The sequence below is a fragment of the Penicillium waksmanii genome, assembly GCF_028829765.1.
Source record: "Penicillium waksmanii strain IBT 27052 chromosome Unknown utg000005l:1.0-5232799.0:1.0-5237142.0, whole genome shotgun sequence".
Lineage (NCBI taxonomy): Eukaryota > Fungi > Ascomycota > Eurotiomycetes > Eurotiales > Aspergillaceae > Penicillium > Penicillium waksmanii.
In genome coordinates, this window is record NW_026643252.1 from 4,932,118 (window position 1) to 4,958,336 (window position 26,219).

Here is a 26,219-nt window from a genome sequence, read left to right on the forward strand (position 1 = left end):
ACTTTACAGCTTGTAATCTTTCATTGAAAACAGGCATCGAGCAAGGAATCGAATGATTATTGTTTCTGCTGCTCTTAGGTAATACTCGGCATTTTAATTGGGAGTGATGGGGCTCGAATGTGCAGGTACCTAGTGGGCGTTTCATCACACAGGGCATTTCATCTTACCAGGATGGAGGTTATATGACACCCTCGAACCTCTTAAGCAAGATCAAGGAGGTGGATGGATGGCCCCACGTACTGGAATGTCCGGGAGCACATACGATAAGCCAATCATTAGGCGAAAAACCACATTGAGCCCCTGGGTGCACATGGACTAGAGTATAGACCTGTTGTTGCCGCGCACTTCCATCGGCTTGAGCCGATAGTCCCCCTAAAAAACCTGCCGCAAATGCAGACCGGGCTATTTAAGGGCCGAGGTCTCGTTCGTTATCGCAATTAAGCAGACAAATCACTCCACCAACTAAGAACTGCCATGCAACAACATCCAAAAGATCAAGAAGGAGCTCTCAATCTGTCAATCCTTATTTTGTCTGGACCTGGTGAGTTCCCCCGTGTTGAGTCAAATTAAGCCGCAGGCTCCACGCCTTGTGGTGCTTCCGTCAATTTCTTTAAGTTTCAGCCTTGCGACAATACTCCTCCCAGAACCCAAAAACTTTGATCTCTCGTAAGGTGCCGAACGGGTCATCATAGAATCCCGTCCGATCCCTAGTCGGCATAGTTTATGGTTAAGACTACGACGGTATCTGATCGTCTTCGATTCCCCTAACTTTCCTTCCCTGATTAATGAAAACATCCTTGGCGAATGCGTTCGCAGTAGTTAGTCTTCCGCAAATCCAAGAATTTCACCTCGGACATCGGAATCTCTACCGTAAGACAATTGCTGGCTCTTCGCTGCGCGTAAGGCGCATGGTATTCACCGGTGGGCAGCCTCGCGGTCGCAGGGGGGATCAGGACCGATTAGGCCAGTGAATGGAACTTCGCCGGACTTTGTAACAGAGGACAATGTGCTCGGAGAATTCGAGAGAGAGAAGAGACCCGTGGACGGCTTCTGAGGCGCACATTTCATTCGCGAACACCCTTGAGCAATGTGTTCCAATCCTTCCAATCTTTGCTCTGGGCTGACTGTCAGGTTTTGTAGACCTTGCATGACTCTTGGTTTCAAGTTCCAAGGACAATTACAGATACATTAAATTTGACGAATGATCAAGCGACTTTGAACAATCAGTAAGCAAAACCAAGTGAAGCTGAATCGGACAGATAGCATCCTATAAAAAAACCTGATGATTGTCGAAACCAATACAAACCAATACCACGAATGACTTAGCGTATTGCCTGAGACCTGAGGCCCCCACATTTTCGGGTTGCGAGTTAAGGTAGACCTAGTTGTGAATTTGATTGGACACTTCATTCGTAGTTGATGGCATCAGTATATATTAAATACTCTAAATAACCCATCCCAACGCATGATTGCAGCGAGACGACAGTGTATTATGCTTCGCGAGCCATCATGAGTCATGGTGATTGTTACCTTGCGCTAATCCCAAAGCGGGTCCTTTTTAGCATACATCACCAAGCGTACTCCCTTTGTTTTCTTGAGTATATAATACTGCTACATCTATTTCTTCTTGCGAGTTTAATCCTATTGTCATCCAAAAGAACAAAAAATGACCGAGAAAAGTCCTATCGTGGACACACAGGCCCCAGGGGTGACCAGCGTGTTGACTGGCGACAGCCACTCTCAAGCAGACGATACGAAGAACTATGAGTTGACTGGAATTCCCCTAATCGTGGTCATCTCCGGGCTTGGTCTTTCTATATTCCTCCTCTCACTGGACTCCTCCATCATCGCCACGGCCATTCCCAGGATCACCTCCCAATTCAACAGCACCGGTGATATCGGCTGGTATGGAAGTGCATACTCCTTCGCGATGTGCGCTTGCCAGCCCATCGCAGGTAAATTATTTGCGAGCTTCGCAATGAAGGTGAGATTTTCAGGAGCTTGCATTCCGAGAGAAAATCCTTGTTGACAATTTTAGGGCATGTTCCTTGGATGTTTTGCCGTGTTCGAGTTTGGCTCATTGCTGTGCGCCCTTGCTGCTAATAGCCCCATGCTCATCGTCGGACGCGCAATTGCAGGAGTCGGGGCAGCAGGATGCTTCACAGGGGCCTTCTGTATTGTCGCGGTTTCAATCCCGCTAGTCAAGCGGCCATTCTATATTGGGATTCTTCAGTCAACATTTGGCATCGCCACTATCATTGGACCCGTACTGGGTGGTGCATTCACAGAGCATGTGACATGGCGATGGTGTTTTTGGATTAACCTCCCAGTTGGAGCTGTTACAATTGTTGCACTGGTCTTCTTTTTCAGACCACCTCCGCGCGACACGACGGACTCCCCCTCTGTTCGGGATAGATTAGAAAACCTCGACTGGCTGGGCGCTTTTCTCTTCGCCCCGGCGACAATTATGATATTTTTGGCTCTCCAATGGGGAGGCACCGAGCACGCTTGGAAGAGTGCTACCATCATTGGACTCTTCATTGGAGGTGCCGGCCTTGGTCTCATCTTCGCTCTATGGCAAATACGACGGGCTGACAATGCCATGATCCCACCTCGTCTGATCACCGAGCGAACCATGTTCTTCTCGTGCCTCAGCGAGTTCTTCGCCATGGGTGCCGTGTATACTTCAATATACTACCTCCCAGAATGGTTCCAGGTCATCAAAAATGCCTCACCCACGAAATCCGGACTGATGTACCTCCCCTTGGCGCTGTCAGATGTCCTCTCCGCAACACTGACAGGCGCCTCGCTTAAATATCTGGGATACCCAAATCCCTACATGCTTCTCGGAACAGCGCTGATGAGCATAGCAACTGGGCTGTTTTCTACCTTCTCCGAAAGCACCCCACACCAGCAGTGGATCCCATTCCAAGTCCTCCAAGGTCTCGGTGTCGGAATGACACTCTCAATGCCTTATGTTGCGACGCAAACGGTTCTCAAGCCTGAAGATATTCCTGTCGGTACCTCGTTGCTCCAATGCTTTCAGTTCTTTGGGGCTTCTGTGAACCTCGCTATCGCGGAGGCTATCTTCGAGAACAAACTTGTCTCACGACTTGACAGTTCGGGATTTGAAGGGCACGAGATAGAGAATATTCTCAATGCCGGCTCGGCGGAAGCGAGGAGCGTGGTTTCTGCGGCGCATCTCCCAGGCGTGTTAGATGCGTACAACTATGCGATCACCAGCACGTTTTACCTCGCGACCAGTGTTGCCGCTGTTGCATTCCTCCTTTCGCTTGGGATTCGCTGGAGGAGTGTCAAGCCAAAGCCCCAGGCTGTTTCTGATGCGGAGGTTGGGCCATGAGATCAGTAGGATACAGTTGTGACTGGTTGGTTCGAGTAGAAGGAATTGAGAAAGGTGGTGTTAGAATTCGAGCTGTGAAGGTCTTGAAGGTTTCGCAGATAATGATGCTTAGTAGCAAGAATTAGAATCTAGAGTATTTGGAAAGGTCATGCATTGCTAGCGAATTTCTGATGGAAAATATTAAAGCGTTTCTCATCGTACACTAGTGTTGGGATCCTTGTATCCTTGAAGGAGATACCGACTGATCGGGCGTGATATCGCGTGTTCCGCTTGCTTCTTCGCCGAAAACTCAACGGGCCGTTTCGGTTTTCCAAAGCAAACGCTTAAAGTTTTCCTGCAGTTCTGTCGGTGATCCGAATCCATTTTTTGCCTTTCCGCTCGTAGCCAGATGCACGAAGGGTTCGGAGAAAAACTTTGTCAGACACGGATTTGCCGCTCTCAAGGCGCATATCGTCGTAGGACATAAAAGGATTACGCCGAATACACTTCAGGATAGCGCACATGTTCAGTGCTGATAATTTCGGAGATCTGCACACCTGTAAGGCTGCCTGATCGACCCCTCGAGGGCTTTGCATTTTAATGGTGTATCGCACGGTTGATTCTGAATTTCCATGGCGGCGGGCAATAACAGCGGGTGGCCGCCCTCTCATGTACTCGTCGAAAATTAGACGACGTAGATAAGGAGTCAACTCCTTACTACGAGTGAGCCTGCCATTTGGTGATTGTGACGGCGTTGGTGGTGGCATTGTCGTGTAGTTGAAAAGGGGGAACTCCGCGGCACGCGTAGACGCGATGTAAAGACCCGCAAATACGTCAGTGCAGGAACTGTAACTGAGGCGCGAGACGGCTGCGCAAGGCATGGTCGAATTTGGTTGGGGCTTTGCGGGCTGCTTTTTTCAGCGTCACTTCACAGATCTCTTTGTAATGAGTTCATTCATACCCCCAACTAACTGGTCGTGGCGACATTGGTGGCCGGTCTTGATGCGTGCAACTAATTCCAGCAGGGACACTGTTCGGCCCTCCACATGGGCCGGATTGACCTCCATGTATGGAGTCAGCTTGAGCTGATGGGTTGTGATTCGTCATCATAGAATCTGCCGACCGTCATCAACGGATGATTGTATGCCCTCGAGTGCCCAGGTGAGCGGTGCGTACAGCACTGCAGGTTCGGGAATTCGCTGGGGGTTTGAGGAGCAGGAGAGCGCCGACGGGGCTTCTTTGGGAACAAAGTTTCATCTATGTCGATGTAGCGAGGCTGGGCTGGCTCCTTCTAATCCTACTGCAATATCTCATTGAGCCTTAGGAGAATTCAATGATAACTTGAAGGGGATCATATTTGCGGATTCAAGGTAACTCACTGCGACCCAAGCTCCATATTCCGCTCCAGTTCCACCATCTTTATAAGATGGAATCCCAAGACAGTCTTCATATTCTGAGTGAAAGTTTGTGACCTGGATCGTGGAGGTGTTGTATCGAAATACGTAGAAAGTGAAAGAGAAAATCAGTGTTGTGGCAAGGTTCTAGCGAGTTTCATTCGCTATCGGACTTGACGATATATATCCTTCCCGGGAAGATGAATGCAAGCAAGAGGAGAAATGCAAAATTCCGAAATGGAAGACCCTTCAAGAGTTGTCACCGCTGGAAACCCACGACTTCCACGAGGTCGACCTATTTCTGTTGTTCGTCATCGAATATTCCGTCTGCCGTGGGGTCCAAAGACCATGCCCTCGAGGCCCTCCTGCCAGGATCCAGCCGATCGGTCCAGCAACGTTCGCTCAGTATGCAACTCCGGAGCACCGGCCGGCTCAGCAATAGGAACATTCGACGATCACGCCGCGCGTCCTCTTGAAACTTGCTCTTGTTTCGTAATTTGTTCCTTTGCAACTGGTTGGAACGGGCGTAATCTTGGTCGCTTCCTCCTGGAGGCTGACTTTGGCATTAGAAGGGGGCTTTTCCCGTAGTTGACTTGGACCATCAAGGTGTCGATGCATACCCTGGGGCCAAATCCCGGGGCCGGTTCGATTGGTAGCTCTATGCACAGAGGAACTGCCCTTGCCCATCTCCGTGTGTCCTGTTTCCGGGTCGTTCAAGGGAAGAGCTGGGGCGCCACCGGGAATTGGGAAGCGGCATTGGTGGTTATGACCGTCCATAAATAGAAACCATGTAAACAAGAGAAGCTAGCAGCGCTTTTAATGTAGAGTCGTTAGCCTATTCCTCCGAGTAGTATATTTTCCAGATGGATTGTTGGGAATGGAAATGTATACCAAACCATGAGGCCACAGGCGCCAATGGGTTTCGATAGTTGGATTCCGCAATTAGATGATTTTATTCCAGGCATATGTGTTTTAGTAGGATGTTTAAGAGGTTGAGGAGATTGAGAAGAGAGAAGTGAATGTCAAAATGGGATCTCGTGACACCGTTTGTTGTTGTTAAGGAAGGCACCCGTCCGTGGTATTCGGAATACAACAAATACACAGAATCCCGGTGGAGCATAGCACAGAACCGGTATTCTGGATACCGTTTTCTTTTCCATCATGCCCTACTTGCTCCTCCTCTCCGCTTCTCTCTTCCTTCTCTCTCCCCATAACAGTTCTACCCACCATGCCCGCGCGATTCATTTTGCAGTCCTCCAGAATACGGTATCAACCTCTGCCCAGTCAGAGGGCTCGGGACCTCAGAACTGCAGACTGCAGACTGCGTCAGCTCGCGATGAAAGGAAGTCCGCCTCGTGGTGGCTCTCCAGGTCCCCCTCAGGGCTATCATGGCAACAGCAGACTTACAGTGAGTTGTATCGTCCCTCTAGCATGATAAATCACTGACCGTGTCCATTTAGAGTGATGTTCACTGCCTTGCTCCAACTGCGACAGACACACTGGACTTCGAGAAAAAGTCCTTGGGATCCAAGAAGAACATCAAACACGCGCCCCAGCGAGATCTTCGAGACAAAAAGACCAAGGCAGAGAGGGGCCAGGAAAATAAGCCGTTTCAATTTTGCTTATGTGATTTTGCCTGTGGCTTCCATGGAGGACAATGAGCTTGAATGATACGGGAATAATCCAAACAGTTCTTTTACCATGTTCCTCCTCTCCACTGTCGAGTTAACTGTTTATGATTGCTCTGCGGATCAATGCAAAGGCCAGACCGGGGCTGGCACTACGATTTCCATATCTCGCTGCTGTTGGTTATTGCTGTAAATGAAATACACAATCCGCTGGTCGATGGTGTTGAGTTTCAATACCGACCGCATAATCCAAATACCTCACCTTTCCAATTCAGTAGGTCCTCCCACTTATCATCTCTCACTCCATTCTTCTCCTCATCCTCTCCTCTCATCGTCACCACATTATTGGCAAGATTATATCGGTCCAGTCTTCGAATTCGCTCTAACAGTGGCCATGCAACTCCAAACAAGATCAACAACAGACTCAAGCGGTTGATGCAAACCCTTCAGATTCCAGCAGGCTTCAGTTCCTGCTTCAATGAATTCCGTGCCTGCTGCTGTGGGTATTTTGGCGTTTGTCCACAGTGATCATTCGTCCATGAAATGCCGGTGGAAAGGTTAGGCAATTCACAAGATTACTCTACCCGATGGTAACTCTTTGCTAGGAACCACGCAGCTCTCCCTTCTTGAGAAATTCTCGAGCAGACTTTGTGCTTTGCTCTACAATCTCGAAAGTGAATATTGTGGCGTAATAGTGGGGAAACTCACGCCGAGATAAACGTAGGTCAATTCCGCAGCATTGCAACTTTCCTCCAGGCCAATTTATGTCTCTTCTAAGTCTAAATATCCGGGATTTTGCGACAAATCAAGATCATTCGTTCCACGAAGCAACGTCGACAGCGCCTTGGCCAACCACGTCCGTCGTTTCGAGAAGGTACATCTTGGCACTTGGTCCACTATCCTGGGCTTCATACATGTTTCTACTGGCTCAATATTGCGGCTTCAACTCATTCTCGAACGAGACATTGCGGTGTGATCCTGGAGAAGCGACATCAATTCCCCATCGAAGTAAGTCGATACCACATTTGTAAGTTTATTCCTGGGATTGACATCTATCATTCAGGAGTGAAGGCGTCCTGAGACTCGATGCCACTTCGGCTTGGATTCGATTTGGCGTTGCGAACAGAGATGTTGATGCAGGGGGCTTCGAAGACCTGTGCTGTGTTCATTTTCGGTTCTCGAAAAGTACATTGCGATGGAATGGGGTCACCACTTTCTCGGGTGACATGGTGCAGAACACCGCAGCTGAATATAAATAAGGTCTACATCAGGGGTTCATTTCCACAGTTTGACAGTTCAAGAAGAAACCACCCTCCAAGTTTAACGAGCAGATTGACCGCGAGCGATGGCACCGAATGATCCTTTTTCAACCCAGAACGCCTTCCCGACTCCCCTTGCGGCACAACTGAGGATCCCGCCCATGTCATTCAAGCGCCGATTTGCACCCGCGTCTTTGCCGAATAGTCAAGAACCACGGCAAGACCAAAGCAAAGCTCAAGACAGAAACCACAAAGTGACCCTCAAATCCCATGGCACAATTATCAGGTCTTCCCGATTCATATTCCCTCCACGTGCCACTTTGTCACTGAACTTCCGCTCCCATTGCGCGTATGGCGGCTGATGGCCTGCATCAACTCATTTACGAATATTCTCTATACGGCTTTCCGCAATTCTCGAGGTAAAGCTTCCTGAATTTGCTCCCGTTAAGATTTTCCCTCTCCAGATCCCGGCAATCTTAATCACCAGTTGCTACCCTCTAGGGCCACGGGAGTCATTGTTCGACGTCTGTGAGTTCAACAGCTCGGCAGGGAGAAAAGGCCATCGAGCTCTCCGCAGTCTGGATTTCGATATTGTTGCAGTTCATTCGGGATCGGCCCAGTAAATTGTTGTCTCAATTTTTTCAACCTACGAGTTGATGTGACAATAGACAAAGCCGTGGAGCCTTATTTCTGAATTCAGCCTCGCAGGCTACCGAATGCTCTGAATCCAGCATTGTTGTCATTCAGGATGAGCCGTGGTACAGTCAGTTAGGTTCAGGCAAATATCCAATCACACCGGCTTCAGACTGAACTGGTGTAGATCCCGCACCGCACGCATAGTTGTCAATATGCTTCAGTTATCCTCTTGTTGTTGTTGTATTTGAAGGCTTAATGATACAGTTAATCTGAATTCTTTCTCCTCTGCTGATCCTTGTATTCCGGTCATTCTTCTGCATGGCTCGCACCGATCTAAAGCTCAAGCTGAAGGCTGCCATTCCCATGCCTATGTATTGTAGGCCATTTTTGTATTTCGAATGGAAAGCCTGCTGGTCAACAACCGGCCGACCCGAATAGGAAAGCCGCAGAGTGCAGTGAACGACACTGTCACCTTCCATCTCGACCCTCCTCACCTTTTAAAACCCCCAACTCCCCCAATCTCCAACTTCCACTACCTCTGGCATTTCACTTCCAATAGACTTCGTCCTGGGTACATGCCAGTGAGGGGATCCTACAACTGCCACAATCGAGAGCTTCCTCTACCACGGGAGGATCTTTCTTGTCGTCACGCCTCTGGCAACCCGAGCAGTGTCAACTCGGCCTGGGCCCAACATATTTCCTACCACTATCATCCAAAATTCGGTATTCGCGGGCTGTTCCTTGACAGGACAGTACCCGAACCATGGAGGAGTAAGATCCTTCCATCTCCTCCTTACCACTCATGCGATCCTGAGCGCGGCAACTGACCATCTTCACAGCCTTGAAATAGATCTTCCCTTTCCGATTCCTACCATCATTTCAGGCGAAGAAGCCTATATTCCAACTGAGAATGGCTGGGCTCGGCTGGTAGAACTCTTGCCTTGGCCAGTTGCAAGAGTCCAGCTTCAGCTCCCAGGCAGCCTCCTTCGGTATCTCAACCCTTTGCCTGTTCTCCGCGAGTTAGTCTGGCGAAATTACCAGGACATCGAACCCGGACGCATGTTCCAAGATTTTTGGAACTCCATCCGGAGTATCGAGGCTGCCCGGATGCAGATATCGGGCGTTCTGGCAGATAGCCCATGTGGCAGCTGTGCACGGGGCAATGGGATGTTCAGTCAATGTGTGAGTATTGCTGGGTACAATGGATTAAAGCATTGCGCGAACTGTCATCTCAACGGACATTGGCGCCACTGCAAATTCCCAAAACGACCACCCGATCCTTGAAAGGAATCCATCTCAAACGAACATGCGCCGGTCGATCAAGCAGGTCCCAGCCCGCCTCCGAATACTCCTGGTCCCACGACACCTTCACCAACGAATCGGGTTGCTTTCCATCCCTTGCCAGATAGGCCTAGCCCTAACGCACTCCCACTACCGCTTCGGGGATGCAGCGACTCATCGTCTTATGCTTCAAGTCTTAGCTCTCGAGCTGGCTCCGCAGTACCGGGCAGGTATCCTCCCCGATACGCACCTACTGATCCTGGTTCTCAACACGGTAGTCTTCACGAGATCCATGTCAGCGAATCTGCTGGTATTCAAGATAATGTGCGAGGCCGGGGTTCTCTACCCCCTCGCCCTCCTTCCTCGATAGCAGCGGCGAACACTACGATACAAAGGATGAGCACATCGCTCCCGACTCGCCCTGTCCGGCATGGCTCGCCTCGGGGCAATGAGAAAAATTCGAGCAATAATTGAAGAAATGATGGTGCGCCTCGACCTCCGTCTCGCGGCTTTCAATCGAACCAGAATGTCGAAAGGCACCGACCTTCTCCTCTGGACATTCATTTCACTTCTCTTTCGGAAATGCACCGTCGCATAACTCAGATTGAAATCCGACCTCATGAAATGGGCTCGTCTTATCTCAATCTGCACGAAGGAGTGAACACCCTGCGGCTCAATCAAAAGATGGCATTGAACCAGGAACTTGCTCTCCTTTGTACCCCTTCGCATCAGCGATCTCAAGGTCAACAGCGCAACTGAGCTTACTCAATTCAGGTATCGTGATTTCCTTTCCTGTAAATGTTGCCTTTCACAGTCCCCTTTTGAATTTCCGGCACCTTCAAGTTGTCAAGGAGGAGGATGGTTTCGGGCTTTCTTCTTCTTGTTGAAGCCGGCCATTTCTGGTCATCTTCATGGAACTGAAAGGGCGGCCCTTCTGCAAGATCATACAATCTACAAACATGTAGTATTTACAATGGAACTCAATTTTCTTTTCCTATTCTTTGTTTAGTGAGGTTTCCCAGTACAATATATGACCCCATTGATTAATGCATCACGGAGAAACCTTTCTACAGCCGTCTTCTTTCTACCATAAGTAGTAGCTGCCCCCACTCGATTAGTAGTATGATGGATCCATTTGATGCAGTACTATATATACTTCAAGGCTACTAGTGGAACCAGTACAGTTTTATATACTCATGAAGAAAAAGGAAATCGAAAATACTAGTAGTAGTAATAATATTGATCCGTGCAAATCGTACCGTTGCGAGTACAATATTACAAGGTTTACTTGAGCCTGGGGCAGGCATGGCCTTCGCAAGTTCCACCTGAGTAATCTCCACAACCTCCACCATCCACAACGCGAGATTGCAAACTGCGCAGCCATCATGGATAAGTAAGATTCTTTCCATATGTATTCTATCATTGCATTATGGTTATTGCGGTTACTGACGATATTAATAGTCCCTACAGTGATGGATATATTCGCATCCCGCCAATAATTTGGGGGGAGCAATCTCATCTCCCCCGGCTCTCGACGGCTGGGCCCGGCTAGTAGCCCGCTTGCCATGGCCCAGAGCAACAGATAGGCACTCGAACGGCTATCTGACGCAGCTTGCCAACCTACCTGTTGTCCGCGAGCTGGTCTGACAGAATTACCCGGATGGTGTTACTCCTCACACCATGTTCGAAAGAATCGGTGAATCTATCCAGGTCATGGAAAGCGTACGCATGCGAATCTCAGGTGCTGTTGTCGTCAACCCGTGTGGTGAATGCGCACAAGGCCGTGGAGCCTTTGGTCAATGCGTGGTGATCGTCGGTTATAACGGAGTTAGCCAGTGCGCAAGCTGCCACCTTGGTGGCCAGCGATGCAATTTCGAGATTCTCGCACCCGCTCTACCGTATGCGCCCACTTTTCGGGAATATTCCCAGGTCCCTTATGAGGATGAGGTATCCCGTTTCGAAGAGGATTTGTTTGGCCAGGGTTTTCAATTCACGTTGCGATCAGACATGGAACAACGGGCAACGCAGGTCCAAAGCCTGCTTGAAGTCTTCCGCCCTGTTTCGGATTATAGCTTTGACACCCGCGATCAAGAGGAAAGATTCAAGGTGCGGCATGAACTTGCCTTCATCCGGGAGCAACTGGGAGAGGGCTCACCTCATCACCGTCGCTAAGGATTCATATGCTGCTTCTTCCTCCGCCTCCTCCGTGTGTATGACCATTACTCTCTAATCATTCCCGGGTTGTTCCTCTTCTTGTCTTGTTTTATTGCTTCTTTGATCGAGATGGGATCAACTCCGGCACTGTCTGCATCTCGCTGCTTCCGTATCTTCTTCTTCTTCGCTCGTCAGGCCTATTGATTTTGTTAAATTTGCTTCGAGCTCTTTGTATTCGTTGCAACCGAAGTCTTCTCAGAGTGTAGTCAGATGCTACTCTGAGTCGCCCGATAACCGCATCTCGACTTTTGTCCTACCTTAACGCCTTGCACGTAGTTGCGAATCCTTCAAGTTTCCATTACCCATTTTTGAACCTCGGTGACTTTCATCAGGTCCAGATAATTCCGAGGCTTCTTGGTAAATCGTTCGGTAAAGAAGGCTTTTACAGCGGTCCCCAAGTATGCAGTTACTCCGTCTTGTAACAGTACCGCTGTGGGAAGGCTATAAAGTAGTAGTAGTCATGTATATATGTTAGGTAAGTATGGCAAATAGAGTTCGACTTGGAAATAAATTGTTCGTGGATCCCCATATAGGACCCATCTGCTCCAACACCCTCTCTTAACAATGAGAAAAAGCATGAACCCTCTTCCAGGAGGTAATTCATGGCACAGTTACAGCGCTTGCTGATCATCAGTGGGTGCATTTAGCACGCGTCGCCTTTAAGTTTCTGCTGTGTTTATTGAAAGTTCTTGAGAAAGGGAGTTTCCTGCGTTGAAATTCGCTCTTGGCAGGTTTTTTGAATGAATTATATATCCCTGTTTTTCTTATCCTCCCAGTTCGACAAGCTAATATTCTTGGCTAGATAAACTTTCGGAGCTGCCTCGTGGTGGGGCGAAAATAAGCGCCTGCATATTCAACACCTCCACATAGAGTAATCTCACCGGGGAATTCCTACAGCATTGTTACATGGTGAGAACCTAGTTCCTCGTGATTCCATCCACTAAGATTCAACTTTACACCACAACAAATTAGACGTATGCAGTCAGATCTCGGAATGGGAAGAACGAGGGGGACTGGAAACGAGAATGAACTACTAGCCTGATGCGGAACGAGACTGAAAAAGTACCAGCGCTTCAACGCAACATAAATCAAGCATCAGCGGGAGGAATCAATATATTTGACTTTGGTTTAACCTTCACGATTTGAAATTATCTCATGCAGCTTATTCTTATTACCAGGACCCCGTTCTGAATCGGGACTACAATTTGTCATGCTGCAGCCTGAGCTTTGTTGGTATTCTTGGCGACTCTTAGGATAAGCAGAAGTCATAGTATTTATATTTTGCTGTCTTCCTTCAATGCTTCCCAGTGTCAAACTTCCAAGCTTACAGTTCCCAATTTTGAAATTTGTCAATATGTCTAAGCCTATCATCGTCGTTTTCGGGGCAACTGGAAAGCAAGGTGGCTCTGTCGTCAGCAGTCTCTTGGCGGATAACGCAACTAGCAAATTCCACGTTAGAGCTATTACGCGCGACGTCACAAAGACTAGTGCTAAAGCCCTGGCTTTGAAGGGCGCGGAAGTTGTTGCGGTTTGTCTCCTTTAGAATATTCGGTTCAGAAACCAACTGATTCTGAGATTTCCATGAAAGGCGGATTTGAGTGATAATGAATCCGTCAAAAAGGCATTGAAGGGTGCGTATGGAGTATATGCTGTTACCAATTATTGGGACCACCACAGCGCCGATCTTGAATTCGCTCAAGGTAAAGGCATCGCCGATGCTTGCAAGGTGAGAGACTTTTTTCAGAAACGGACTTTTTCTTTTATTTTCTTCAAATTATGCATGGCTGATCTGACAACGAAAATTTAGGAAGAGGGTATCCAACACTTGGTATGGAGCAGCCTACTAAATGTGACGAAACGTACGTACCATGTGTCTTGTAAATACCGTGTACTGAACCTTTATTTGTACTAGTATCCGGCGGTGTTCTCTCCCAAGTACATCACTTCGACAGCAAAGCAAAGGTCGAAGAATACATCCGCAGCGAAGGTATTCCTGCCACATTCATGCTTCCAGGCTTCTACATGTCAAATATCGCCGGCGGTAATTTGCGGAAAACGCCAGAAGGTATATGGAAACTTGCTCTTCCGATTCCTGGCGATAGTCCGATACCTCTATTTGCGTCTGAGTATGATACAGGAAAGTTCGTTAAGAGCATACTTCTCAAGAGATATGAGACCCTGGGCAAGCGGATCTATGCTGCTACGAAGTATTATACGCCGGTCGAGATTCTGGCCTCTTTTAAAAATGAGTATCCGAACGCTGGCAAGGATGCTGTTTTTGCAGAGCTGCCACATCCAGTATTCAAGAGCATTCTCGCCGGTGCGGGGATGCCTGAGATTGCTCAGGAGGAATTGCTGGAAAATATGCGGCTGATGCCAGAGTTTGGATACTACGGCGGGGAGGCACTTGATTCAAGTGTTGAGGTAGGTCTCCATTTTCCACATAACCCTTTTTCATACATATTGACGAGTACGCTGACAACGCTTGCAGATTGTTGATGAGCCCCTCACTACATGGAGTGCCTATATGCGTAAGGCACAAGTTTTTGCTGATCTGGATTAAGGAACATAGTGAAGGTTCTCCCTGTTGCAGATCACAGAATCCACCGATTAAATATTCCATGCCGTATGACCTCGTAGACCCAAAGCCAAATCTCCATTAGATGGGCAGAGTATAAGAGTGACTCCAATAATGAAATCACCGAGCCCTCGCTCTAAACCGAAAACAGACATCTCCACCCTCAAGCATCGTCTATATTCCTCAGATTAACTCGTTTCGGAGTATTGAAACAACTCCTGCTCGTTGCGATTACCAGTAACCATGGCGCTCTAGAATCTGCATGATCGGCATAGTTCGTCAAATCTACAGGTCTTATCAAGATTCCAGTCAATCATTCAACCTGTTCCATTTTTGGATTGGCACCAGAGCCATGGAAGATCTACGTTATACCAGGGACCCAATATGAAGCGCCAATACGGGTCACCACTCGGCCACCTCCCGAAGCGAATCCAATCCAATCCCCACAAAACAAGCTAGCAGGCACCACGCAGGGACGAGCTTCCAAATCAACGATCCAGGGAAATCGGACAGTAGGCTGGGGTAATTTCCAGTACCATTCCCCCGCAAAGCCTAATTCCTGGATGTGGCCATGGCGATTGGACGGGCGCCGCAGTGACGTGGAATACTCGGGCGGTGGCGGGCCATCTTGCCTCCACCGAGACCAACTGTCGCAACAGACGACTCCAAATCCTTCCAATTAGCCTTTCTATAACTACTTTAGGCTTGACGCGAAAACGATCTGACGCGAAAACGATCTAGCGCTAACGTATTCCTATTTCCCCCGCCTCGGCCTCCCCTATATACCGAAGGGAATGTCGCCCCCAACGCCTCTGTGAGCGAACGAGACGACAACGCCATGCCCCCAGCTCTTGTCCTTCTCACCGGCCTCACCTGTGCACCTCGGATGCCTCGCTCATCATGGAAGCATCCGAGGAAGATGCGCCGTCGTTCTTCACGCCTGGCAGCGGGAATATCGCGCTCGGAATTGCTATAGTAGTCTTCATGACTATCGCCCTGTACAACGCGCTCGAGTTATCCATCCTCATCCCTCTAAGCTTCCGCCGCTATCGCAGCCTCTATTTCTGGTCCCTCATAACCTCTGCTACGATCGGTGTAATACCCGCTACTATCGGGCCGATGCTTCAGTTCTTCAGCCTCGCGCCGCTATGGCTGTCTATGTTTTTGTCGAATTTAGGGTTTGTGATGATGGTTCCAAATCAGTCGGTGGTTCTCTACTCACGGCTTCACCTCGTCTCGCAAAATACACGCGTACTCAGCGCCGTGCGCTGGCTTATATTTGCAAGCATTTTCGTTGTTATTCCGACCATCACATTGAATGTCGGCGACGCTTACCTCCCAACAAACAAACACTGGGCACGTGGATTCGAAGTCATCGAGCGACTCCAGGTGACGTGGTTTGCTGTTCAAGAAACGACAATATCCAGTATTTACATCTATGACACTATCCGAATCATGAAGCTCAGTCCCGAAACCGATAAACGGCGCAACAAGATCCTATACGAACTATTGGCGGTTAACGTGACGGCGATCCTGATGGATGTGACATTTGTTGTCCTTGAGTACGTTGGATTTTATTTCACGCAGGTGATTTTCAAGGCTGCTGTGTATAGCATCAAGCTGAAGCTTGAGTTTGCCGTGTTGGGCATGCTGGTATCCATTGTACATTCACGTGGATCGTGGCAGGCAGAAGGTGACACTTCGAATTTTTCATGATGAACAGAAAAAGAAGAATAAAAACAGAGATAAATCGATGTAGATATAAATTAACAATATTAATCATTCTAATCAAAACATTTAATTACTCAGCCCTCAGCAATACAATGGTTTTCTTCATCTTCCGCCGCCGTCGGATCGGGCACGCGGCTCGGCACTTTTCACCCGCCCCGCATTCCTCGCTTTTTTGCGGGGAATAGCGGACCGCGCGTCGGAAGTGAACCGAATATTCGGAAGGGCTGTCATCGTAACACAGTAGCTGCAAGTGAATACCAGCAGTAAGAGCCCGATCTTACTTCATTCCTAGCACTACTCGTACTATCGGTGTTGGTAAACAGTGCCGTGTTCCGAACGTGCGGGGCTACCCCGCGAGACCTGGTTAAGTAGCTAAGGTTATATATATCCGACTGACCATCACCCCAGTTCACGATTTTCACAATCCCCCCTCTCTCACGATAACAAAAAGTCACGATGTTAGGAAAGATCGCACTCGAAGAAGCTTTCGCGCTGCCGCGCTTCAAGGAGAAGACAAGATGGTGGGCGGGCATGTTCGCCACTGACGTCGACAAGCACGTCGCAGAGATCAACGACGTCGACTCCATTCGACTGAACTTCGGCGAGAAGCACGGTGTCGGTTTGCAAATTCTCTCATACACTGCGCCGGGCGTGCAGGATATCTGGGACCCCAAGGACGCACAGGCTCTGGCTGTCGAGATTAACGACTATATTGCCGAGCGTGTCAAGGCGCACCCAGATCGTTTCGCCGCATTCGCGTAAGAACCCTTCTTTCTAAAAGTCCGATCTGCGAAAAGTGAATCAACTAACAACATCAAAGGACACTTTCCATGCACGACCCCGAAGAAGCTGCCGCAGAGCTCCGCCGCTGTGTGACAAAGTACGGGTTCCTCGGTGCCTTGGTGAACGATACACAAAGAGCTGGGGCCGACGGCGATGACATGATCTTCTATGATAACGAGAAATGGGATGTCTTCTGGTCAACATGCGAGGAGCTTGATGTCCCCCTATACCTGCACCCGCGAAACCCGACCGGTACGATTTACGATAAGCTCTGGGCCGACCGCAAGTGGCTCGTTGGACCTCCTCTTCTTTCTTCGCACAGGGTGTTTCGTTGCATGCGCTGGGCATGGTGACGAACGGTGTCTTCGATCGTCACCCCAAGCTTCAGATTATTCTCGGCCACTTGGGCGAGCACATCCCGTTCGATATGTGGCGGATCAATCACTGGTTTGAGGATCGGAAGAAGCTGCTTGGTCTGGCGGAGACTTGCAAGAAGACTATTCGCGAGTACTTTGCTCAGAATTTGTGGATTACTACCTCAGGTCATTTCTCGACTACTACGCTTAACTTCTGTATGGCGGAGGTTGGATCTGATCGTATTCTGTTCAGTATTGATTATCCCTTTGAGACGTTTGAAGATGGCTGTGATTGGTTCGATAATGCGGAGTTGAATGAGACCGATCGGTATAAGATTGGGCGGGAGAATGCGAAGAAGCTGTTCAAGCTGGGTGCTTATAAGGATAGCACTGCTTAAATGTATTGATAGTACGAATTAGAAACTTCGATTGAATCGATTTGAGCAAGTATTTGATTATATTTTGTGCAATAAACTACTATCCGGCTTGGCTTGGACCTTCATGAAGAAATAGTACCAAGAACGGCAAGATAATCGCCGAGGGGAAAACTAACAATACCTCCTCGCTTCCTGTTGATTGAAAAGTTAAACATGGTATAATTGGGGGTTTGATCTAGTGATGATATCAACCTCGGTGAGGAAACAAGGGTAATTAATGTCCATCTACCAACCTGTTGTATTTTCATCAACGCCGTAGGTGAATCCCACCACTTTTCCTCGCCACGATGTCAGTTAGCTAGACTTTCATGGATGAACTGAGGCTTATTTTCTTTCCAGTGCGTGCCGAAGACCGCGGAAAAAGGACATCATGCACTCGCCACCCCTCCCTTCCCTTGACTGCCCCATGCTTATTCCAAAACTCCTCCTCCAGGTCTGTAACAAGAACATTCAGTCTTGCGTCTAGATGACGAAGTCGCCTTGCAAAGTCATTCAAGGCGGGCACAAACTTCTTTAGAACAGTCTGTTCGTCATCCTCCGTTGGAGTCCGAAATCCCACCTGAAGATCCCGCAGTAATTTATACAAAGCATTCACACTGGCTACCTCCTTCACATATGCCTCAACCAGTTCAATCACTGATTCTAGCGATGCGACAGACAGTCCCTCGAACAGCTTTAGACTCGATAGGCCTTCCTTAGACAGAGCTGTCCACAGAGGGTCTAGCACGCGGGTTTCCGCTTTCCACCTTCCTCGCGTATTCCTGTGAAGGTCGCTGGGCTCTTGCTCGTCCTTGTCGACATAGGAGGACATCCCTGCGCCGTAAAAGAGCTCAGCTAGTCGAGAGGCGTGACTTCGTCCGACTTTGTCATGGGCTTGATAGATGCCAAGCCAGGCCGCTTGATAAAGGGAGAGTATTTTATCTACTAACTTCTTCTCCTCTGTAATTGCTTCTTTAGAATCCAATGGGACGTTTTTCAGACTCGCCGGGGAGTCAATACTATCCCTAGGCCGCGTGTTGAGCTCCTGCTTGCTGGTGCGAAAGCTAAACATTTCCACGATCTTGAAGAGGGATTAAGGATTCAAGGTAAGAGAATTTTCGGAAGTTGAAATAAAATCGTAAGCAGGATGAAAAACAAGACGGTCAACTTGTCAATTAATAGGCAGCCAGGCGGCATAGTCAGATTTCACCTCTAGAAGTGGCCTTGCTGTTCTTGGCATAAGCCGCAAAACTTCCCACTAGGCAACCTATTAACGACCAAGCTTTCAGTTTTAATGGTCATCAATCTGGGGAACCGACTGAGCGGCGTAACTCCAGGCCCTCGTTTACCTGGGGTTTACCGTATTTTACTATGCCTCAATTGTAACAATCGGGGCAAGGCACTGTTGCCTAGTCTGCCCATTCGGGACTAGTGCGGCTATCGTGGCTGTCCTGCGAGACCACACCTCCCTTGTTTCCCTTTTTGCCCTTCTTCATACCTCCTATATGCTGCTTTGTGGGAGGGTCATGTGGAGATTGCACAGCCGCTGTCGAAGAAAGGTTGGAGAAATTCGCCGATGGCAGCATTCTGGCCCCAATTTGACAGACATATTGCCCGCATATCTGAGCAAGTGTGTCTATCTCTCGGCAATTGAAATAAACGTGGATGTGTATACTTACCGCAAGGCATCACGTGATTGAAAATACAGTAGCAGCAACATTTCGTGGGCAGTCTTATGTCTATGCTCAAGTACGGCAACTTCAATCAGCCCCAGAGCGGTAGTAAATCATAGCGTGTGTATTACGCAGAGTACAGTACCGCCCGATATTGCCTTCCCTATCCGGAAACAAGAGTTGCTATTTGAAACCCTAGTCACTTGATACGCTAAACATAATATGGATTAAGCGTAAATTACCAGTTTTAAATATACATAGTAACGATACCGGTTTTCGTACCTAATCTTATAGATACAGACTCTAGAACCTGGACGACTAGAGGGCTTCACCCAAACCAAGCAAATTCAGCGATCATTAGCAATCTGCCAACGTCCCTCCTCCATCCCTCAGTTGCTTCACAGCAGAGGGTTTGAGGCTATCCTGGGTCTCCATTTACGGTCAAGTCGATAGGAAAGGCTTGACAGTAAGATTTGTTCCGTGATTACCATTACGTATTGCCATGTGGCCGCTTCGGGTGTTCACTAGGTATCAGGGATTCCTGGCTAAACCCTTACAGAGTACTCCGTACAGCTCTACGTTACCATTTCCCTTAGACTTTTGGTGATGATGCAGATCAGCCTCTGATAGTCAACTCAGAAAATTGGCAGTATGCCCCTACTCCTGGATACTTCGGTAGCACACCGGCGACCTTGTACCGCTGTGCTCCTCTAACTATCGAAGACCCGGGGAGCTATCTTTTTACAGGGACAATACCTTCTCGGAGTTCGTGTTGAACATCTGCATAATATAGCAACGAGACAACTCTCCTCAGAGCTATCTAGCGTCTGTGTCGGGAACAAAGAGACGCTATTTCAAACACTAGTAAAATGAAGCGCTGATCCTGATATAGGGTTCCTATATTAGAAGCGCTAGTTGAGTGGTCGTCTTGTAAGTGGTCAGTGTTTGCTTCAAGACCCACACAACCCCAGTAAGACAACTTGGACTAGTCCGTATTTAGTTAACTATTGAATTGACTATTTAATCATTGATAATATTATTGCCCCTTACGTGCCAAGTCTTCCCTAAAGCAATCATTGTGTGCCTTTGCATAGGTTCATCAAGTGACGAAACTAGCTTTGTCTTGCTTTGATAAAGGAGTTTTCTCCACTCTGAACGCTTGCCTAGTCTTACAGAAAAGTATAAAAGCTCAGATCTAACACCATTGGAAGCCGTAGAGGTCACAGTTGGTGGTAAAGAACCTTATTCATCTAATATGCATTTCCCTCTAACCACTCTCTTTTCGTCCGTGCTCTTCGCCATTCTGGCTTCATCCAAGGTTGTCTCTCTCGACAAAGATGTCAGAATGTGTGACGACAGTTTTGGTATCCCGTCGGAGTTGCCCGGTGGTTTCTCCAATGTCGATTGTGACGAAGAGAACGTAAAGGAAGCCGAAAACCTCATACAAGTTCCCGGGGCAGAGATTTTGGGGGCCACTATGCAGGCGGTAGCCGGTGAGAAGTATGTCTTCTTCGTGGTGAGTGATGATTTCTATTACGCGGCAGTTATGACCAACAAGACACCAGTGTTGCTGATATTGAATATAAAGGTTCAGGATGGAGTGGTTTATAGAATTCCTATCTTGAGACAGCTGGATGGTTATATAGAGGTACTGGAAGAGGAAATCTGCCATGTGAGTGATAATATTCAATTTTGACCCTGCTTAGAATGATGTTCCTTCTACGATCTAGTGCTAACAGAGGTGTTCACTATAGGATGTAAGTCATCACCGTTTTTGAGGGTTATATTCGTCTGTGCTAATGAAGAGGAAAGCCTACTCCGCCATCGCAAACTGTGCGAAACTGTGTCCATTAAAGTCCGCCCTTAACTATGCGAGACATGGCGCCATACCATCCACTTGAGGCCAATTATCAAGCTCTCATACTCAGGTGACAGGGAGCCACCGATTCATTGCCCTCTTTCCGTGATGTCGTTTTGTCCGCCTTGATATTGGGTACCCCTTCTGTCGTAAGGGTTTCTGTCCTCGAAGAGGAGGTAAGGCCGATAAGCTGAGCTGGGCCAGGACGCTTTCCGCGAGAAGATATTTCCCGGGTGTAGGTACCACGATTTTGAATAAATCTATCCCTGGAGGAGGAAAGCTGGCAGGTTGGCGACAGTCGCTTGATTTGCTAGTTTGCTATGTATTCTTCTGGTCGTCCAGGCTTCCAGAGACTTGTATCCATACAGATAGGTACAAACCGCGGTATCGTTGCTATGTATGTTCAAAACTGGTAATGTAGCAACTCTGTGTTTCCGGATAGGGACGGCAATATCGGGCGGTACTGTATCTGACAGGGATATTCAAACATCAAAGTGAGGCATTCCTGTATTGAGAAAGCAAATCAAACAGATATGATAAAGGGTCTTGGCCGAAGTCAAGGCCTTCCTCAAGCAGGAGGACGCCGAACAGGTCGCGAGGGAAATAAATGGACAGCTGAACAGCATGGCCAAAGATATGGCGGATAGAATGACCGAAAGCATGGCGTATAGCGTTGGGGCGCTCGCAGGTGACCCTCCCGGCCTAACTGGTACGAGCGAGGGCGAACTAGCCCGCGATTCTTTTCTAAGAATCCTTATAGATCTGGAGACCCTCAAGGAACGCGTTGAATCACTGGAACCCCCCAGTCAAGCTATCTCTGCCCCTGTCAGCCCTGAATGTTCTGTTACTGCAATAGTGGCAATAAAAGCGTCTTTGATTTCTCACCTCAACTCTCGCTGGGACGACCATGAATTCCGGATGTACATTGACATGGGAACTCTTAGCACTCGCATGCATGCTCAAATACACGACACGCAACGATCAAACGCAATGCCTATGCCTTTCCCGAAGGAAGAGATGCCTTTTAAACAGCAATGGTATTTTCAAAATCTGGATCAGCAGGACATGGATTCCGCCTGTCAGGATTTGTACGACGGGGGCAAAGCACACGCGCGAGGTACTCTTATATAGTTGTCTTTCATCGTACCCAGTCCGTGACTGTCGAAGAAGGAACTTATTTGATACTATACCAGTATTATATTATACTGCTAGTAGCAAGGAAACATGGAGGAGATGGTCTAACGAAGAACCTGACATTTGTTGCAAGAATTTGGGAAGGAGCGTTTTCCACTGCCGGTGACATTTTTCCAAGTCAATGTTTCTTTCTCCTTTCTCCTTTCTCCGCATCCTTAACTCATATCGCGGCGACTGTAACAATAAGTATCTGAATTACTGACTATCCGATCTTTCTCAAACTGACACGATCCCAATTACTTTGCAAGCGATCGCAATGCATGCTCATTCCGAAGGAATGAAGGCGAAAAGTCCTGCCCTTGGCAGGCGTACTCGCGCATTTTCTGCACCCACGCCAATGATATCGGCGAGTGGGATTTGTCGCCTCATTACAGCCCTGCGGTTCATCTCAAGCTAACTACTCTCAAGGTTACCAGCGGGCAGTGATTTCAAGAATGAACTCGCCTCGCAATACCTAGATGGAACCTCTGGGACTCAACCTGCTCACGGCAAGCGACCAAATCAACATCGATGACAATTTTCAGGCTGATTTGGAGGTCGCGGTGAAAGCGGAAGTTGCGAAACAAATGGAAATCATGACAACCCAACTAGCCACCAGAATCATGGCGAGATCGGGAGGTCTACCCTATGTTTATACCCCAGAAATTCAGATCAGTGACATTGCGGATCGAGTCTCTCGAGCTGCGGACAGAGCATCTGAAATCTCGCCTTTCCATTGTGGGCCAAAACTTTCTCAACGTGGGCCAGGATATCTGGAACTTGGTGTGGTCCACATTGTGGAACTACCTGGGCATGAGCAATCCCGGGTTGTGACCCAGCCCCGGCGACCGAACGAGGATCGGGACATCCAAGGCTTCGTGGGCGCGTCAAGCGTAATCAATCCAGGAACCTGCCCAGAAGCGTTCTAAGTCTCCAGAGCACCGCCACGAAGACATATTTCATCATTACCTGGTTAGGTTACGGTACCTGTGTCTCCTCTTTCCTCGCTCTTCGCCTTTCTCTCCTCTCTCCTCTCTTTTCTATCCCCTAGCTTTTCCATAGCACTCTGATGGAATCAGTATTTCCCCATCTATTTGCTCTTGACAGATAGCTTCAGTTCTAGCCAGCCTGTCATCAATTACGATCCCTCTCCCATCCTTCCAACCTAAATCCGTTAACTTGCCCTCTTCTACCCTCCAACTTTAGCGTCCCCTACTGGGACAGACAGAAGTATGTCCCATTACCAATGGAGCGTGACTAGTTTTGGATCTCGAGGATGGTGAGATGGTGTATGGAGCATTGGTGTTATTATGGTCGTTGATATCGTTGTTCTTGTCGTGCTCGTTGCTGCTGTTGTCTTTCCTTGCTCTTTCCTTCCTATGAATCCCTTGTTTTTCCCAAGCCTGATTGTTAATTCCTTTATGGTATGGTGGTTTATGATAGTAGGAGTACTTACCCACCTTACCTTAGGGACCCACTAGAATGAGACCGTTATCTCTGATCATATATTGGGGATATTGACACCCTGGGCGTTTCTGTTTAGCCACTGATTGATCTCAAGGGCTGTTGCGATTCTGTAACACAGTCTCGTCTTTATAATAGAAACGCCCGAATTTTGTCCCGCGTAGCTTTCGAATTGGGACACGACGCGATCAATTAGGAATTTGTGAGTCGGTAACGGAGCAACGGTAGGCGCGGGAGGACGCTTTCGGTCGGATCGCCCGGTCGGCCGGGAATTACATCAAGATTGATTCCTAGCAAACTAAACTAAATTGGAACTAGCAAGGCCTTAGGGTACCCTTATCCCTTCTAGAATACCTTACACATCAACTTTATTCTCTGAGCTTAGTGCTTACGCTCAAATAATCCAACCTCCCTCCCGCGCGCTCACACGAAAACTTCTAGCTCTCTCCAACTTGTGCAGGGGACAGTCCTGCTCGCCAGAAAATAACCCAATACCCACGATGTCGCCATCCTTCGCCCCGGAACAGAATGGCACCTGTTCCATGAATGTTGACGATAACATTGAGCGGTCGGGACTGAAGCCAACAATTCGGCCCTTTGCCGGCCGGATCGGTGGCAATCAGGGATTAGTGCTGGACCCCAGCGATGCGAGCAATGCGGAGTTACTGAAGCGCATGCCTGACGCGGCGCCGCTGATGAGCTTAAAGCAATCATTCAACCTGACAGCATTCTCCGATATCGATCTTTGGAGGTTCGGTGCAGTTGAATGTGTAGGTGAGCTTTTTTGGGCAGCCTCGCGCTTATGCCACTCTGTTTCCGAATTCCAGAAGAAAAGCTCGCTCATCCAGAACCTAGGGACGATGATGCTCGTTTTTATGACTTCATGGCTATCTGCACACTCGCCTATCCCGACAACCACTCTCCCTGCATCCAGCGACTCCGGTGGTATTTATTCCACAGCGACTTTCCTAGGACCTTTAGTTGGGGGTATTACCAACTGGCTATTTCTGACTCTTTTTATCTTCTCCTTTTCTTCAGTCAGTGGCGCTCATCTCAACCCGCTAATCACAATGGCCACCTTTTTTGCGCGACTTATCTCGATTCCTCGAATGGTGCTTTATCTTGCGGGGCAGATTATTGGTGGCACATTGGCTGGTCTCATGCTTCGAACCTCGTTCGGCTCGCGCAACTTTGTGGTTGGTGGGTGCGATATCGATACCTCGCTCGTCCCGACGGGAGAGGCTTTTGTATTGGAATTTATTTGCTGCTTGACGCTTTTGTTTCTTTCTTTTGGTGTAGGATTGGACCCCCGGCAGTCCAAGGTTTATGGCACTGCCCTCTCACCGTGGCTAGTAGGACTGTCTTTGGGTGTTGTCAGCTGGGCATCGGCATTCACACGACTGGGGTATGGAGGAGCTTGTAAGATCTTTCTTTGATACTGATTTACCGTCGCTTGTTCTTAGCTTTTGCTGATGAATCTTAGCGTTAAACCCTGCAAGATGTTTCGGTGTCTATGTTGGCTCGCATTTTCCCGGATACCATTGGATTCATTGGGTAAGCTTTCCAGAAAGCTTCTGCCGGTTTCTTTAATGATTCAGAAATTCTGACATGGTTGTTGATCTAGGTTGGTCCGATTGCTGCATCAATAGGCCATGGATTAATGTACTATCTTGTTCCTCCATGGGCAGTAGTGACCAATGAGTAATCAAATATCAATGTTGCCTAGAATACTGTGTATGTCTAAATAGAGAACTTGTGTCAGACCTTGACCTGCCTTAAGAAGGCGAAACAGCTTTCAGTCTTGATCATTATCACCCCTATCACCTCCATCTCTGGAACATCTCAATCATCTCCCTCCCCTTATTCCAGCAGGGCCCAAATATATAGTAACATAAGCGTCTTCGAACCTTGAAGGTTTCGAAAAAGAAACTGATCCTGGAACTCCGGCCTGTGCGGCTTTAAGGCTTTCGGGATTTGCATATATCTCTGCAGAATATATTCTAACTTCAAGGTTTGAGTATTAGTACGAGCCTTGGAAGCTAGCCGAAACATGGTTCAAAGTCACTTCAAGTTCCCAACCTGATGCGGTTTTCAGATCTCATAGTGCGTAGTACGTACACAACAACCTACTCGTACGGTTTCGATTCAAAAGAACTGTATAGCTCTAGGCCCAAGTCAGTGTACTTTGAAAACTGAAAATAGTAAATGCGACAAACATCGAGTCCAAATCGCACTCTCGAAGTACGACCGATACTTTTGCATGATGTAGTTATCCTGGACTGCGCAATACAGCCTATTGACTAGAGATACGCGAAATATATTCTAAGTATAATACTCTACTACCAGGGCCACTCCTAGCAACTTCCGAGTGGCTGGTATAGGTATTGGGGAAGGACCCGCTCTCAGGGAGACGCTCTCCAAAGTGAATACCTCCT

At 48.2% G+C, this 26,219-nt stretch overlaps 12 protein-coding genes across 12 annotated transcripts; 10 read left to right on the top strand and 2 right to left on the bottom strand.

The window, feature by feature from the left end:
- Nucleotides 1–1,666: 1,666 nt before the first annotated feature.
- N7481_006732 (MDR family MFS transporter) lies at nt 1,667–3,361 on the top strand (the record flags this gene model as incomplete). The annotated part of the gene is made up of 2 exons (XM_057265951.1): nt 1,667–1,984; nt 2,039–3,361. 2 exons carry the CDS (start codon nt 1,667–1,669, stop codon nt 3,359–3,361), a joined length of 1,641 nt encoding a protein of 546 aa, XP_057123671.1.
- Nucleotides 3,362–3,684: 323 nt separating this feature from the next.
- N7481_006733 (uncharacterized protein) lies at nt 3,685–4,221 on the bottom strand (the record flags this gene model as incomplete). The annotated part of the gene is made up of 1 exon (XM_057265952.1): nt 3,685–4,221. One exon carries the CDS (start codon nt 4,219–4,221, stop codon nt 3,685–3,687), a length of 537 nt encoding a protein of 178 aa, XP_057123672.1.
- A 1,674-nt stretch (nt 4,222–5,895) lies between these two features.
- On the top strand, nt 5,896–6,395 carry N7481_006734 (uncharacterized protein; the record flags this gene model as incomplete). Its single annotated transcript, XM_057265953.1, has 2 exons — nt 5,896–6,142; nt 6,229–6,395. 2 exons carry the CDS (start codon nt 5,896–5,898, stop codon nt 6,393–6,395), a joined length of 414 nt encoding a protein of 137 aa, XP_057123673.1.
- A 3,168-nt stretch (nt 6,396–9,563) lies between these two features.
- N7481_006735 (uncharacterized protein) lies at nt 9,564–9,990 on the top strand (the record flags this gene model as incomplete). The annotated part of the gene is made up of 2 exons (XM_057265954.1): nt 9,564–9,862; nt 9,909–9,990. 2 exons carry the CDS (start codon nt 9,564–9,566, stop codon nt 9,988–9,990), a joined length of 381 nt encoding a protein of 126 aa, XP_057123674.1.
- Nucleotides 9,991–11,218: 1,228 nt separating this feature from the next.
- On the top strand, nt 11,219–11,710 carry N7481_006736 (DUF3716 domain-containing protein; the record flags this gene model as incomplete). Its single annotated transcript, XM_057265955.1, has 1 exon — nt 11,219–11,710. The coding sequence occupies one exon, from the start codon at nt 11,219–11,221 to the stop codon at nt 11,708–11,710; it is 492 nt and encodes a 163-aa protein (XP_057123675.1).
- Nucleotides 11,711–13,106: 1,396 nt separating this feature from the next.
- N7481_006737 (NmrA/HSCARG family protein) lies at nt 13,107–14,315 on the top strand (the record flags this gene model as incomplete). Its single annotated transcript, XM_057265956.1, has 5 exons — nt 13,107–13,280; nt 13,341–13,478; nt 13,560–13,611; nt 13,665–14,176; nt 14,244–14,315. The coding sequence occupies 5 exons, from the start codon at nt 13,107–13,109 to the stop codon at nt 14,313–14,315; spliced, it is 948 nt and encodes a 315-aa protein (XP_057123676.1).
- A 915-nt stretch (nt 14,316–15,230) lies between these two features.
- N7481_006738 (uncharacterized protein) lies at nt 15,231–16,046 on the top strand (the record flags this gene model as incomplete). Its single annotated transcript, XM_057265957.1, has 1 exon — nt 15,231–16,046. The coding sequence occupies one exon, from the start codon at nt 15,231–15,233 to the stop codon at nt 16,044–16,046; it is 816 nt and encodes a 271-aa protein (XP_057123677.1).
- Nucleotides 16,047–16,517: 471 nt separating this feature from the next.
- Nucleotides 16,518–17,598, top strand: N7481_006739 (amidohydrolase family protein; the record flags this gene model as incomplete). Its single annotated transcript, XM_057265958.1, has 3 exons — nt 16,518–16,819; nt 16,882–17,137; nt 17,167–17,598. 3 exons carry the CDS (start codon nt 16,518–16,520, stop codon nt 17,596–17,598), a joined length of 990 nt encoding a protein of 329 aa, XP_057123678.1.
- A 337-nt stretch (nt 17,599–17,935) lies between these two features.
- Nucleotides 17,936–18,688, bottom strand: N7481_006740 (uncharacterized protein; the record flags this gene model as incomplete). The annotated part of the gene is made up of 1 exon (XM_057265959.1): nt 17,936–18,688. One exon carries the CDS (start codon nt 18,686–18,688, stop codon nt 17,936–17,938), a length of 753 nt encoding a protein of 250 aa, XP_057123679.1.
- A 1,856-nt stretch (nt 18,689–20,544) lies between these two features.
- On the top strand, nt 20,545–22,278 carry N7481_006741 (uncharacterized protein; the record flags this gene model as incomplete). The annotated part of the gene is made up of 4 exons (XM_057265960.1): nt 20,545–20,805; nt 20,936–20,961; nt 21,020–21,046; nt 21,690–22,278. The coding sequence occupies 4 exons, from the start codon at nt 20,545–20,547 to the stop codon at nt 22,276–22,278; spliced, it is 903 nt and encodes a 300-aa protein (XP_057123680.1).
- Nucleotides 22,279–22,799: 521 nt separating this feature from the next.
- N7481_006742 (uncharacterized protein) lies at nt 22,800–23,249 on the top strand (the record flags this gene model as incomplete). Its single annotated transcript, XM_057265961.1, has 1 exon — nt 22,800–23,249. One exon carries the CDS (start codon nt 22,800–22,802, stop codon nt 23,247–23,249), a length of 450 nt encoding a protein of 149 aa, XP_057123681.1.
- A 1,035-nt stretch (nt 23,250–24,284) lies between these two features.
- Nucleotides 24,285–25,489, top strand: N7481_006743 (MIP transporter; the record flags this gene model as incomplete). The annotated part of the gene is made up of 4 exons (XM_057265962.1): nt 24,285–24,554; nt 24,612–25,203; nt 25,268–25,338; nt 25,409–25,489. The coding sequence occupies 4 exons, from the start codon at nt 24,285–24,287 to the stop codon at nt 25,487–25,489; spliced, it is 1,014 nt and encodes a 337-aa protein (XP_057123682.1).
- Between the last annotated feature and the right edge of the window lie 730 nt (nt 25,490–26,219).